The sequence below is a fragment of the Panicum virgatum genome, chromosome 7N (assembly GCF_016808335.1).
Source record: "Panicum virgatum strain AP13 chromosome 7N, P.virgatum_v5, whole genome shotgun sequence".
Taxonomy (NCBI): domain Eukaryota; kingdom Viridiplantae; phylum Streptophyta; class Magnoliopsida; order Poales; family Poaceae; genus Panicum; species Panicum virgatum.
Genome location: NC_053151.1, coordinates 32,297,731 through 32,313,592, shown reverse-complemented (window position 1 = coordinate 32,313,592; position 15,862 = coordinate 32,297,731). Strand labels below are relative to the sequence as shown.

The following is a 15,862-nucleotide window of genomic DNA, read 5'->3' as shown; positions in this document are numbered from 1 at the left end:
ACGGCACAGTGGTCTTTACCGAGTGTCAGATTTCGGGCACTCGGCAAAGACTTTGCCGAGAGCCTTGGCACTCGGCATAGGAGCCACGTGGCACAATCCTGGGCGGCATCTTTGCCGAGTGCCTAACGGCAGGCACTCGGCAAAACAGCCGCCCAGGGTCCCGCCACGTGGTCGCTTTGCCGAGTGCTGGGTCGCACTCGGCAAACTTTCAAATCTTTGCCGAGTGCCTAACGGCAGGCACTCGGCAAAACGGCCGCCCAGGGTCCCGCCACGTGGTCGCTTTGCCGAGTGCTGAGTCCGGGCACTCGGCAAACTTTTAAATCTTTGCCGAGTGCCAGGACTTTAGCACTCGGCAAAGTGGATGTTCTGCTGACGTGTGAAGGCCACTTTGCCGAGTGTTTTTGCATAAGCACTAGGCAAAGTTGACACATTTTTTTCTTTTTTCTCTGTTTTTCAATATAAATACAACAACAATATATATAAATGCAGGGACATTACAGGCAGTTATAACAATAAATATATAATTGACAAATATGAGAATAGCATCGATACAAATAACGAGTCCATCAAATATATCACAAGTCCGATAGACAATACATCACATAGAACGAGTCCATCACATATATAAAGTCCAATACATAAAATATGTCCACAAGCTAAGAGTCCATCGACGCGCCAAGTCCACTAGTGTACAAGCTACGAGCAGGTGTCACTCACGGTCAGGTGGGAGGGGGGCAAGATTGCTACGGAGCCGCCGGCGAGTTCTGGTCCGGAGGAGGGTCGTTCGATGCGTTCCACGACTGATTCTGCAAATAGAAACACATAATTTGAGTAAGAATAACAAAGATATAATAATTAATATCTACAAACAAAGCATACTCACAGGAGTGTTAGAAGGTCCTGCAGTAAAGTAAGGCTGAGCTGGTAAGGCGAAGGGAGGAGGCGGCGTCGCATAGTTCATTGACGCGCCAAGTCCTTGCATCCAGGTGACCATGCTGTGCAACATAACCGACTGCTCCTCCCTCAGCTTCCGCTCCTGCTCCAGCTTGGCCTCGATCTCCATTCGCCACCTCCTCTCCTCCTCAAACTTAGCCTCCATCTCGGCCTACAAGATTTAAACCTCTATGTTATAATACGAAGCAAAGTTTCATTTTAATCATAGAACGGCAACTAAATCTAAACTAACCTGTCTCTGGTGCACGCTGGCCACTGAAGTCTCAGGCCATGGGCGTATCGGCGGGGTCGAGTCGGTGGTACTTGCCCTAAGCTGCGAGAGACTGGGCGTACTCGCCGTGTCGACGAAGTTGTTGGCGATCAAGTACCACCCGTGTTTCTAACCTTGTCCCGCCCTCATGATGGCTTCTCCGGAGAGTGGCGCGGTGGTCGGATCCCAAGTCTCCCCGTGGAGTGTCTTTCCCACCTCCGTGTATGCATTGATGCGCGTATGGATGCTTGGGTTTGTGTAGGCCTCTAGTGGAGCCGCCGGGTTGTAGGCCAAGTCCGACGTCGCCCTACCCATGTGAGACATGGCGTACGCCGTGAAGTCGTTGCAAGACTGGCCTGATGAGACTCTGACTGCCAAGAAGTCAACATGATGATTAGTAAGAATTAAAAATATAGCTTTAGAAAGAATGAAGAAATTAGTGAACTTACCCAAGTATTCTTGTACTCGTCGAGGCTAAGGCTCCCTTGATGATGTGCCGGACCCGGCATCATCAAGCGGCGCTCCCGGCATAAGGCGTGCTGGCGGGCCCAATCCTCGCTGATCCACTTGTCCACCATCATAGACCAGCACTCGGCCTTGTTTGCGCACCAGTTCGGAGGCACCTAAACGTAATGAAGTGCATGACATATTGTAATATCAAATACAAGATAAATGAGTAGAGATGGCATTTATTTACCCTTAAGTACTGATCTCGCGTGAGAAAGATGTCCCTTGCGGCTGGTTTCTTGACACTCCTCTTCTCGAACTCGGCGCATTACACAACGACGGCCTGGACACGCGCCTCGTAGTGCATGTCCTTCACCAGCTTGTAGCAAGCTTGGTGAGCCCGCTCGTTTGCCCGGGCCTCATAGCCTTCCTCGCACCTGTAGAAATCCTGCATATATACCCACAAGATAATTGCAATCATTATTCCAAAAATTGAAACAGAATGTGATATTTCAACCATTTTTGTGCGAGGATGACTTACACACAACTCCCCGACCACCCGCCTCGCTTTGGTGGTAAAGTTCCTTCCTTCGCGATCAGTAGCGTCCGGGCTGGCCATGTAGTGGTCCCATGTGTATGCCAGCTCCAGCACCCCGGCATGCATCACGAGCTCGGGGAAGTGCAGCCGGCACAAAAGACCCAAGATACCATTGGGCTTCCGTTTGTGCTCACCAGGCTGCACAAAAAAACCACCCCCTGCAAGAGTGTTTAAGGTAAAATTTTAGTTAGTATTGCAATTTTAAATATATGTAATCCATAATAAATAAGTACAAACATACTTACTTAGGCTCTAGTGGCCGAATCATCGGGCGTCTCGCTAGAGGTATCGGACGCCGCGGGAGTTGCGACGGTCCACGCAACCACACCACCCGCTCATCTCCTGCCACCCCCTCCTCGACCTCCTCCTCGTCCCCCTCCATGTGCTCCTCCTCCTCCTCGCTCCCCTGGTCCTCCACCCTCTCCTCCTCCTCCTCCTCCTCTACAGGAGAAGGGGTCCTCTCCCTCCTCCCCCTCCTCACCTTACCTCCTCCACCACTCCCACTACCTCCTCCTCCACCCCTCCCTCTCTGTCTCCCTTTCCCTCCCCCTCCTCTACCACCTTTGCAAACACTACGGCTCCCGGACCCCTCGGGTGCGTCGGACCCACTACCGCCTCCTCCACCACTGCCTTTGTACAAGGAGCTCAGCCAAGTCATCTTGTGACCGTCTGGCATCTTTGTTTAGTTACCTGAAATCAAAAGGAGTGAACGAATTAGTCAGGATAAACAATACTTGCAAATAAATGAAAATAAAGAAAATATAACTACAAATTAGCATAATACATATTAAATATTGCGAGTCCTACATGTTTTAGAAGTAGTCATCATAATCGGGATTAGCTGGATCGTAATCCTCATCATCACTATCAGCTATGTCAACATAACCAGCAGAATCCGAAGGAGGAATGTCGTCTTCACTGTCTCTGCCTAAACGTAGTCGCTCTAGTAATTGTAAGTCCTGAATATTTTGAACCTCATCTCCACCTTCCTCGTCAACTTCCCTTTCATTGTCGACTTCCATTCCAATCTCGTCAGATAAGTCTATCTCAAAACTCCATTGTAGCCCCTCTTCTTGAAAAAACTATCTATCATTTTTGTAATCTTCGTTGTTTGGGAGAGTTAGTTTGCCGTGTGGCGATACTTTATACACAATATCCCAACCCCGAAGACGGTGGTCGGTTTGGCACGGGTATGAGAGATAATAAACTTGTATGGCTCGTTGAGCCACAATGTACACATCTTCACCTTGTAATGTTGAATCCTGTCGAATTTCGACTAGACCAACACTAGGGGTATGTCTTTCTAATGTTGGATCAAACCAATGGCATTTGAAAATGACTGGAGTGAGCGGTACAGAACCATGAAACTTGAGTTCGTATATTTTTTCAACTCTTCCGTAATACTCGACTCCGTCTTGACCTGGCGTAAAAATGCCGGTATTAGTGGTTTTTCGATTGGGTCGACTCTGCTCGTATGTCATTGTGTGGAAGCGATATCCATTCACGTCATAAACGTTAAACGACTTGACCCTGTAGCTACAACCATCGGCAACCTGTCTCAACTCGGCACTCATGGACTAATCAGTTTGGCCCTGCAAGCGTATGCATGATAGTTTGTCATATAGTTTGAGGACAACGAAATAGAATAGAACTATGAATTCAAGACTACCTTCTGTTGAAACCAATAAATGAAATCGGGTTGTGAATTTCCCGCGCCATTTTTAAGAAGACTCTCCATTTCCATCGGGGTTGGAGCCCTTGAGCGACGCCAAAATAGTTGTTGAAATTCCCTGTATCAAAAATGACAAAGGGGGTTGGATGCTAAGTAGTGAAAACTTGTGAAACGGAAACTCGTGAATTGGGCACAATGTTGAGTACTTACACAATATACGACTCCACCTCGGAAAGGTTGGTCAACACGTATAGCATGATACGGCACCACTCTTCATGGTTCTCGGAATCTTCATTTCGTATCTTGGTCTATCGCACAACGTTGACAGATCCACTCGAGGCTTGACGTTGTCCTTCGTCTTATCAGGAATGTCCATGACAGTTCCAAAAAGAGCCCCGCCCCAATTCTTTTCATTGTGCATGGCATCAATATTGCGTGGAAGGAGGAGATCATTAATATAGGGAAGCCTCCACAAGCCAGAGACCTGAGTCCAGGAATGTTCTTGGCCATATCCCACAAAACTACCTGCATCATTGACCTGGAGAGCATCTATCTGAGCATGAAGCACGGCACCCGTCAGCATCTGCGGTGCAGATTGTGTAACTACGACACCTTTCGTGAAGTTCTTAATGTCTCTTCTAAATGGATGGTCAGCAGGAAGGAATTGTCGATGTTTGTCAAACGACGAATACTTGCCCCCCTTTCTCAACCAAATGAACTGCAGAGTTGACTTGCATGTTGGGCATGGGAACTTTCCATGAGTACACCACCCGCAGAAAATGTCATATGCTGGGAGGTCATGCAGAGAGTAGTGGTACCACACATACATTCCGAAGTTTGTCTTTGTCGCTCGGTCGTACGTCCACACCCCCTCCTCCCATGCTTTGATCAACTCATCGATTAGAGGCTCCATGTAAACACTCATTTTATTCCCTGGGCGCTCAGGAATAATCAAAGACACGAATATGGTTTGTCGTTGAAAGAGAACGCCGGGGGGGAGATTTAAGGGAATAACGAACACGGGCCAACATGAGTACGATGCGGCCATCATACCATAAGGATTGAACCCATCGGTTGCTAGCGCAACATGTACATTATGAGCTTCTTTAGCTTTCTTATGATGAATCTCATCAAAATGAGTCCATGACTCACCGTCAGAGGGATGCACCATCTTATCTGGGTTGTATCGAACACCTTTTTTGTGCCATGTCATCTGTTTCGCGGTTTCCTCGGTCATATAGAGTCTTTGGATCATCTGAATGAACGGAAGGTAACGTACGATTTTCACAGGAATCGTGAGCTGCCTCTTAGCCTGACCGTCACCAGCATCCACCTCCAGGAATCTTGAGGCTTTGCATTTTGGACAGTAAGTTTCAGCCTCGTGCTCTTTCCTAAATAAGATGCACCCATTAGGACAAGAATGTATCTGCTCATATGGCATCTTCAGTGCACTAAGGATTTTCGTCGCCTGATACATTGTCTTGGGCAGAATGTGATCTTTCGGAAGCATGCTCCCAAAAACGGTCAACATACTATCAAAGGCGTCTCGGCTCAGGCCAAACTGGGACTTTAAGGCCATAAGGCGTCCAATGCCGTCCAGCTGAGAAACCTTTGTTTGGCCGTGAAGAGGTTTCTGTGCCGCCTCCAACATCTCGTAAAACGCCTTTGTGCTTGCCTCTGGCTCCTCCTCCTGCGGTCCTTCACCGAAATGTGCCTCCTCATAGTCGTCTAACATGTCTCCAATCCCACCAGCAGCATCGCATTCATCGATGCGTTGCCTCACGACCTCGTCCCTCATACGGTGGGCTTCACCGTGAAAGATCCACCAGGTATAGTCTGGCGTAAATCCATAATTGCCAAGATGTTCACCCATGACATTCTTTGTCTTTCGTTTCTGGTTTCCACAACTCTTGCAGGGACACCACATGAATCTCGACCCTTCAACTTGCGCCCATGCCCCTTCCAAGAACTCGTTAGTCTTCTCAATCCATTCATTGGTCATGCTAGCTCGAGTTACCCGGCCGGTGTACATCCACTCACCGTCATCCATCTTCCAAGATATCAGCGACTACTATCAAATTTAAATGCATGTAGACGTTCGACTTAGACTCTAGTAGGTAAAGATAGGTCCTAATCCCACCCGACCATGCGTAGATGAGGTCAGTTTATATGATCCACTTCTATCCAAGACAAAATTTCGGCAGCACCTCCCCGCTGTTCTCCAGATACACGTCTCGAAAGAGAGATTGTGTATCCGAAGAACAACAGGGAGATGATGCCAAAACTCTGCCTCGGATCGGAGTGGACCATATAAACTAACCCCATCTACGCATCCTCGGGCTGTCAAAAAACGTGGACAATTCGAAATAGATACGACCATCAATATGCAAATATCTGCATACTTCCAACCGTATCTTTTTTGAACGGGAGACGCCTAACTGGTGTATGTGCTCTAACATATTCGCGGGTTACTCTTCAAAATATAATCATCAATAAACTAACTAAATATAAAATACATTTGTCGATATCTATATAATCTAAAATAACCTAACTCAATAAACTAAAGCAGCCTTAAAAGTATTATAAACAATTAACATATAAAATCTATATGCACCTAAACTAAACCACTCTAAATATACTATATACAAAATCATTTTAAATAAATTAAATAAACAACATCTAAATATTGAACTAAATAATTTAAAAAAATACCTTGGTGCCTCGGCTGGGGAGAAGTTGGCGGCGGCGGGGAGGGGGCGGGGCGGCGCGGCGGGGAGGCGCCCTTGGGCGCCGACGAGCCGAAGCGCGGCGTCGGCGGTGGCGTGGAGGCGCCGGGCCTCGAGCCTCGGGCAGGCCACCGGCGTGGAGGCGGGGCTACAGGCAGGGAGCCGCCGGCGGCTTCTCGCCGCGGCGTGAGGCGGGGACGGCGGCGGCGCGAGGCAGCTGTTATCGCCATAATTTAACAGGTTAATTAATGGGCCGCGAATGAGTTGGGCTTAATGAAGAAATTGAAGAAGGCTTACGAATCGGCTCCTGCGTGAGCATTTGGGCCATGTGGGCCATGTATCCTTAGATTTAGTTCAGATTGAGTTAGAGATAGAGTCTGATATGTACACATTAGTTTAGATTGTTTCCCTAGTCTCCGGACTATAAATATGTATCCTATGGTATTTGTAAAGAAGAACGTCATCACGTTTGCAATCAACAACTCTCGGCGCATCGCACCCCTAATTCTAGGGTTTCATCCAATTAAGCGCCATGCTGCCCTGATCGCTTCTTGCGATCAGGGCAGCATTGTTCTTACTTTTACCTTGGTATTACTCGTACTGAAGCATTTTTGATGGCGAGTAGTACTAGTTATCTTGATGTTCGTAGCATGGCTTTTAGTAGATTCATTATGCTTTTGTTGCTTACCACCTACGAATATCATGTTGTTTCTGTGCAGCCACGTTTAAATCTTATGCTAATTCTTGTTGCATAGAATTAGTTGCACGGAGACAACACCCTGCTTCTTTTCCATCTAGTAGATCTAATCTGTTACGGTTTGTTCTTATGCTTAAAAATTGGCGTAATATCTGCTAGGTTAGGCCTTGCAAATGGGTTGGATGATCCGGTGATGTATTAGATGCTTTGTCTTAGTCTTAACAGGAAATTGATCCGGGAATCGGCTTTAGCTTGTTCTTAGGCCTCTATTCTAGTTAAGGTTTACTTATTTATTACGCTCATTAGGCCCAATTACGTGTAGGATGTTCCGATCTAGCAGTGAGGCTTTTACCGTCGTGGATTAGATTAGCTAGATTTAATTGAAGTAGTTTTACAGTTATTTGCCTTATTTATCAATATCCGGATAAAAGCAGATCCAATCTGACACCGGGACTCGATCGGCTCTTTAAAGCCGATGCAAGAGTCGTCCCGGGGAGCCGACTACGGCTCGGACTTATGTTTCCACGTGTTTGTGTATGCAGGCAAATTGTCGCAAGCACGTTCGCACCTTCCTAATCGGGTATAGGTCAGGTGGCACGCCCTGCGTCTTACAAAGCCGCGGCGTGTGCTGGAATTGTGGGCCGTTGACGAGGGAGCAGTACCTGCCAGCGCCCCGGTGACCTCCCGGCTCTTCGTGTTGCCTGTCACTACTCGTCGGTGGGTTTTGACCGACAACACATTCTGGCACGCACGGTGGGACCTTCATCAACAACAACGCCCGCCGCAGAGATGACTGGACCTCAAGACCAAGCTTCTATTCCGCCGGTTACCAAACCTGTCACGTATGAAGAGCTGACTCCAGAACACAAGCAAAAATATGATGAGGTCAAAGCTCAGTTTGAAGCCGATCTCATCGGCTCTTTCGAGAGGACCCGCAACCACGGCATCAGGTGGAAGGGGTTCTCACCAGAGGGCGCTCTCGACAACGTTGATCTGTCCGTGCCATCAGAGGAACGCACCAGAGCCCTTCGCCAGGAGATGAATTATATGGTGGCTCACACGCTTCATCGGCACTCAGAAAGCCTGGTGAACGAGCTCGAGCGCGTGGCACATCGTGTTGTCCAGGAGGTGATCAAGAAACAGTACTCCCCATCGGGACCACTCCTGGGGACCCACAGGGGGGAAACTGCATTGCAATCTAGGCCGCCAGTATCGTACTCACTCGCGGCAGCAGGACCGCAGAGTTCGCCGATCTACGTCGTCTACAAGATCGGCGGTGACCCTGGAGAAGGCCAGTTCCTGAACGAGCCGCCTAAGGAGATCCCGTATGGCTACACGTGCGTGTACATACCTAACAGCATCAGCCCAACATGCGCGGGGCAGCTGGGGAGTACAGGGGCCTCAGGGGCAGACGCGGAGAAATAGGCATGGCTGGCGAAGTACGCTACCGGGCCGAGTGCTGAGCCCTCGGCCCCAGGAGTTCTTAGTGTGGAGCAGGTAAGTGCAATACTGAGGGACCATTTTGGCATCCTGCCCAAGAGAAAGGCGATCAGCTATTCCAAGCCGTATCTAAGTGATTATGACTTGATCCCATTGCCACCCAAGTATCGGCTCCCAGAGTTCACCAAATTCAGCGAACCAGAAGGAGCCAGCTCCATTGAACATGTGAGCCGATACCTAACGCAGCTTGGGATGATTTCGGTATCGGATCCTCTGAGGGTCCGTTTCTTCTCCCAGTCTATCACATGTTCAGCTTTTGGATGGTATATATCGCTACCCCCAGATTCGATCCGGACTTGGAGGCAGCTGGAAGATCAGTTCCACACCCAGTATCATTTAGAGGCTGCCGAAGTTGGGATTGCTGACCTCACCCAAGTCAAGCAGAAGCGAGGGGAAAGTGTGTCGGAGTACGTGCAACATTCCAGAGAGGTCAAAAATCGATGCTACTCATCGCACATCACAGAGAAGGAGGCAGTTCTGGGACTCGCTAAGCCGATCAAGGATCTGGCTTTTCAATTGGAATTCACTTCTCTGGCACACATGGTGCAGAAGCTCACGGCTTATGAACACTACCACCCTGATCTGTACCAGGAAAAATTCAAGCGCCATGTCAACATGTCCCAAGCAGGTGATTCCGATGATTCTGGCAAGGAACAAGAAGTGGCTGTAGCAGAGTGGACTCGGGGGGCAAACCCCGTCTCGTGCAAGTGGGTCAAACAGAAGGGACTTGTGAAGGGCTTTGACTTTGACGTGGCCAAGGTAGAGCATATATTCGACTTACTGCTCAAGGAGAAGCAGTTGAAGCTCCTAGAGAATCACAAGCTGCCAATGACGCAAGAGCTGCAGGGGAGGCTGTACTGCAAGTGGCACCACTCGTTCACCCATGCCACAAATGACTGCAAGGAGCTACGTCGGCAGATCCAGTCGGCTATCGAGCAAGGCCGATTAATTCTGGCCCAACACACGATGAAGGTGGACAGTCAACCATTCCCAAAAGCTAACATGGTGGAGCTGTCGGATCTTGGACCTGAGGGCCGGAACTTGGCATTCCAGATCAACATGGCGGGACTCATGCGCCGCCGTGACGAGCAGAGGAAAGAGGCCGCTTCTGGCAAACGGCCTCAGGATGAAGACGAGCCAGAGCAGCAACATGTTACTGAAGAACAAGTGTGTCACATCCGCAATCAACTCCCAGCTTCTAATTGGCTTTTGGAAAACACCAGTACCAGCACAAGTTGCGCCGCCGATATGAATCAGAAGAGGAGGAGTATGAGCACCGCACAGGAAGGACGCTGGGGAGGCGCCAGGCTATACACAACCACTGGCATTGCCCGTTCTTCCGGTACTGTTGGAATTCCGGCATGAGCCGATTGCCTACTATAGATAATTGCTTGGAGTGTAGGCCTCGGGGACGCCAGCCAGTCGAGACATCTGTCTTCCAGCGCTTGGGGCCCAGAACACGTCACGACGACCATGTTAGGCGGCCATCCAGGGATGATCTTGAGCTAGAAGAGGAAAATAAGTATCATCGTCCACGATGGTGTCCTGACGGGCTCAGCCGCTCACAGAAGCGCAGGGTGCAGCGCTTACGCAATCTCGAGGAGGCGGAAGCAAGGTACCTCGAAGTGCTGAGGAAAGCGCGTCCAGATCTCGTAGAGCAAGTCAGGCACCCACGGAGGGTGGAAAGGCGCCCTCCAAGGAGGGAGTGGCGCCCCAAGCAGCCAAGAGCCGATGGCAAGCGATCGGCTGATGTGAACATGGTGTTCGTGCTCCCGTCGGAGTTTCGGGTGCCCCAACTGGAGGAATTGGCCATCGCGCAGCTGGATCTCGGCCCACAGCCGTTCATCTTCGAGAAGCCCAAGGAGAAAAGCTACAAGCACCTGAAAGGATTGTATCTCAAGGGCCTCATCGATGGCAAGCCTGTGAACAGGATGTTGGTTGACACTGGTGCCGCAGTCAATCTGATGTCGTACTCAGTGCTTCTTTTCCATCTAGTAGATCTAATCTGTTACGGTTTGTTCTTATGCTTAAGAATTGGCGTAATATCTGCTAGGTTAAGCCTTGCAAACGGGTTGGATGATCCGGTGATGTATTAGATGCTTTGCCTTAGTCTTAACAGGGAATTGATCCGGGAATCGGCTTTAGCTTGTTCTTAGGCCTCTATTCTAGTTAAGGTTTAGTTATTTATTACGCTCCTTAGGCCCAATTACGTGTAGGATGTTCCGATCTAGCAGTGAGGCTTTTACCGTCGTGGATTAGATTAGCTAGATTTAATTGAAGTAGTTTTACAGTTATTTGCCTTATTTATCAATATCCGGATACAAGCAGATCCAATCTGACACCGGAACTCGATCGGCTCTTTAAAGCCGATGCAAGAGTCGTCCCGGGGAGCCGACTACGGCTCGGACTTATGTTTCCACGTGTTTGTGTATGCAGGCAAATCGTCACAAGCACGTTCGCACCTTCCTGATCGGGTATAGGCCAGGTGGCACGCCCTGCGTCTTACAAAGCCGCGGCGTGTGCTGGAATTGTGGGCCGTTGACGAGGGAGCAGTGCCTGCCAGCGCCCCGGCGACCTCCCGGCTCTTCGTGTTGCCTGTCACTACTCGCCGGTGGGTTTTGACCGACAACAACAGCGCCAGGCGGCGACGGTGCGAGGGCGTCCGGCGGCGGCGGGGCGGGAGCGAGGCGGCACCAGGCGTCCGGCGGCGGCGGGGCGGGGCGGGGCGGGTCGGCGGGTGAGCGAGGTTTGAGTAAGCGAATGAGTGAGGGCGCGTGAGCCGGTAGGGGGGGTTATTACGACGCTTTGCCGAGTGCCCTGATCTGGCACTCGGCAACTCGGGCTTTGCCAAGTGCCAGATCAGGGCACTCGGCAAAGTTGCCGAGTGCCAGATCAGGTGGCACTCGGCAAAGGCCGAGACACTCGGCAAAAAAATTTCTGCCAATTATATTTTTACATGCAAAACACAAAAAAAGAATAAGATACGAATTTAAAATACATATTATTTCATGAATTATAATTTCAAACTTAAATAAAGATAATTAGAATTGCAAGTTTCATGATTTTATGCAAGAAAACCTATTATTTCATGTGTTTCTAATGTCAAATTGAATTTATATCAACAAATTGAATTTTATGCAAGAAAACCTATTATTTCATGTGACTACCAACTAAATAATTTGCCAAAATAATGCAACAATTTATGGTTCATGATTTCATGCAAAAAAAACCCTATTATTTTATGCATTTAAAGATCAAATTAAAACTAAAACTAAATATATTGATTTTCATGCAAAAATAATTTTAAATATAGATAACTAAATCAAAAATTAACCAAAATTTCACAGGACACTTGTTTTGTTGTTATTTCTCTATATAAAAAGTTTCAAATGAATTATGACTAAGGTAAATGCACTAAATCAAGAAAAATAGTTCTTGTACCTAGAAAAATTTGAAATAATTTATTTGGTCTAGTTGTGCTTATCTAAAATTTACCAAACTTTTTTTGTAGCTCTTAGGAAATAAAATAATGGTACTGTAAAAGTTATGGCTTCTAAAACTCAGTATAGCAGCATGGATAAATAACTCATTTAAACTAGACATGTTGCAAGATTTAATTTAAAAACTTATTCTAGAAATGTTTTCTGGGCCTACCAATTTTGTACAAGCCTATGCTTACCATATGCAACACTCTGGCCAAAGATGACATGCATCCAAAGGATGGATCATGAGATTTAAATAAAAGTGCATTTAACTAGTATTTAAAATAGAGCAAGATACATTGATAAAATGAAAAACTTTATATAACAAAAGTTGTAGATCTTGTTTCATAGAATCCAGAACAGTTGAGTTTGTATTTTTCCGATTTTTCGACGATTTTATATCTATTTTACAAGTTCGCTGTTTAATGCGTCCCGGGCGCCAGGACCTAAATGTAATTTTTTTTACATTTAGGTCCTGTCGCCCAGCCAGAGGGCGACATGCCCCCTGTCGCCCAGGCAAAGGGCGACAGGGGTATAGTTTTGAAATTTTTCGAAACCGCCATATATTTTTGAAATTTTAATTTTTTTAAATACAAAAATGAAAAAAATCCCGAAAAAAGGGTCCAGGAAAGGAGCAAAAACTGCATGGGTTTTAGATCGTCGTGGGCCGAAGAATACACAGACTGCAGCCTTTTGTGATGCTGCGATCGAGCTAGACCACGAAACCACCTAGAGATGGCACCCGCGGGTGTGGGTGCGGGTTTGGCGAAAACCCGCCCGCAGGCAAACCCGCGGGATTGGAAAAAACCCGCCCGCGAGCAAACCCGCGGGTGCATTTTTGCACCCGCACCCGCGGATTTCGGGCGGGTTTCGGGTGCCCGCGGGTCTAACAACAGATGTAATAAAAATGTACAAATTCATCAATTTAAACAGTCAAATAACACATTTCTATAAGTAATAAGAGCAAACTAGCATCAAATCCATTAGTTCAAAGTAATAAGGACAAACTAACAATAAATTCATAAGTTATGTGCTCATTTTGTAGTTAGGATAGTTGGGATTGACCTTATCTAAATAGTTTGGGTTGTGGTTTTTTTTTCCCGGACGGATGCGGGTCCACCCGCGGGTGGAATCTCAAATCCGCACCCGCACCCGCAATATGCGGGTGCGGGTGCGGGTCCACCCACGGGTGAAATATCAAACCTGCACCCGTATCCATTGGGTTTAAAATCCGCGGATACCCGCATCCGCGGGTGGAATTGCCATCCCTGAAACCACCAAGATCTACCCTTAAAGAAAAAGAAAGGAAAAAGTCCTTTCCGTCTCCTTCAATTTTGGAAAATCTGGTGTGAGTAGAAGACCGATAGTCGGACACAACATAGTAATTTTGTAAGCCTTATGTATTGCAATAATCATCTGACAGTGCATACCACACTCTATTTGGCAAGGAAAATAATTTCTCTTCTTTCACTAATGCAATACAGAGAGCACTTTATTTACTCGCATTAGGGTTCACGCGCAGCTGCAGATTGAATTGACATTCGGTTGCGCCGTATTCATTTCACGGATCACGAACACACACTGGTGGCAGGACAGCCCCTGTGGCAATGAATTAAGACCTCTTGCCACCCGACAGGAGCACGTCGGCCACCAGCTTCTCGAGGCTGGCGTACGAGCCCCCGCCGGGCCGCGTCGCGTGCACGGCGGCCTCCCGCCACTCCGCCGCGCGGCGCCGCATCTCCTTCCCTTTCTCCCCGCCCATGGCCTCCCGTATCTTCCCCTCCACGGCCTCCCGCCGAACGTCCTGACCGATCTCCATGGCCACGCCCCACTCCGCGCACTTGTACCGGCAGTTGGTCTGCTGCTCCGCGAAGAAGGGCCAGCACAGCATCGGCACCCCGGCGCAAAGGCTCTCCAGCGTCGAGTTCCACCCGGAGTGCGTCAGGAACACGCCCACCGCCTCGTGCCGCAGCACCGCCTCCTGCGGGCACCAGGTCGCCAGGTGGCCGCGGCCCCTGATGGCCTCCAGGAACTCCGGCGGCAGCACGGCGGCGTCGCCGTTGACGAGGTCCGGCCGGATGACCCACAGGAAGGCGTGGCCGCTATTGGCCAGCCCCCACGCGAACTCCACCAGCTCCTCGTTCGTCATCACCGTGATGCTCCCGTAGTTCACGTACACCACAGAACCGGGCTCCCTGCCGTCGAGCCAGTCGAGGCAGGACACGTCCTCCTTCCAGAGGCTGGAGCCCAGCGCGTCGAGCTGGCCGCCCTGGGGCACGATCTGCTGGGCGAGCAAGGCGAGCGGGCCGACGGCGTAGATGGACTCTGCAGGCGGGATCATGGCGCGCATGGCGTCGACCGCCTCCTGCTCGAGCTCGTACAAGGTGTTGAGGATGACGGCGTCCGCGCTGGCTATCTGCTCCGTCACCTTGAGGGCGAAGTGGACCATGAACTCGTCGGGGTCCGTCGAGCGGATGAAACTTGGGAGGTCCTTGAACCGGGTGTGCTTGCTCAACCCGGGCGCGTTGTCCACCGGCGTGTCAAAGAACCCGTTCGTCAGCTGCTCCTCTGCATCTCACCAAAAAGATACGTGTGAGCACTGAGAACTTGACTAGGATGCGTGTGGTGTGGCCGTGCCCGTGCGCCGTGCGAGAGGTGTTGGCAACTTGTCACCTTTGAGAGGGAAGACGCCCTCGTCGATGAGGGTGCGGTAGTAGCGGTAGCCCACGTAGCCGCAGGTGCTGGACGTCCAGAGAAGCGCGCACGGCACGCCGATCTCCCTGGCGGCTTCCACGGTGAAGCTCATGACGTTGTCGCCGACGACGCAGGTGACCGGCGGCGCGTCCGGGGAGGCGTTGAGCTCCGCGAGGAGGCTCCTGAAGTGCGGGAGGCAGTTCTCCATGGTGGCGCGGCAGAGCGACGGCACGTCCTGGGTGGCGTCGACGTCGGACGGCGGCAGGCCCTCCGGGATGGCGGCAAAGCTGAATCCCGGGAGGCCGTCGAGCGCGCCGGCGGCGCGGGAGCGGAGGAGGCGGCGGTGGTTGTACTCCGTGTTCACGAAGGTGACGTGGAAGCCCCAGCAGTGGAGGGCCTTGGCCAGCTTCAGCATCGGCGTGACGTGGCCCTGCGCCGCGAACGGCACGCACACGGCGTGCGGCCGGTCGGCGGCGACAGAGCCCATGTCGATCGATCTGCGCCGTGCAGTGGTGTGCAGGCGTGCAGGTGAACTTGTGACGGCTGTGTACACAGTATGTCTTGTGTGACAGCGTGAGGAAGGGGCTGTTTATATAGAGAGCAGTAGAGCGAGCTACTAGAGGTCTAGAGGGGAAGATTAAGATACTGTTTCTGTTGCTATCGTGCAATTAGAGCAGCCAGCTTGTCATTACTGTACCTGTCGCCAGAATTCTGGACGATCTGGATCTGATCATGTTCATTTGAATAAGGAACTACTTGTTCTGAAAAAGTACGGTGGTGTGTTAATTACTTTTTCTTTTTGGTGCCGTTTTATCTGGTGATTAAAATTATATGGCCAACTG

At 49.7% G+C, this 15,862-nt stretch overlaps 1 protein-coding gene across 1 annotated transcript; it reads right to left on the bottom strand.

Moving 5' to 3' along the window:
- Positions 1-13,708: 13,708 nt before the first annotated feature.
- LOC120684074 (7-deoxyloganetin glucosyltransferase-like) lies at positions 13,709-15,597 on the bottom strand. The gene is made up of 2 exons (XM_039966174.1): positions 15,000-15,597; positions 13,709-14,894 (listed from the first exon to the last, which is right to left on the bottom strand). The coding sequence occupies exons 1-2, from the start codon at positions 15,505-15,507 to the stop codon at positions 13,939-13,941; spliced, it is 1,464 nt and encodes a 487-aa protein (XP_039822108.1). The 5' UTR covers positions 15,508-15,597; the 3' UTR covers positions 13,709-13,938.
- Positions 15,598-15,862: the final 265 nt, after the last annotated feature.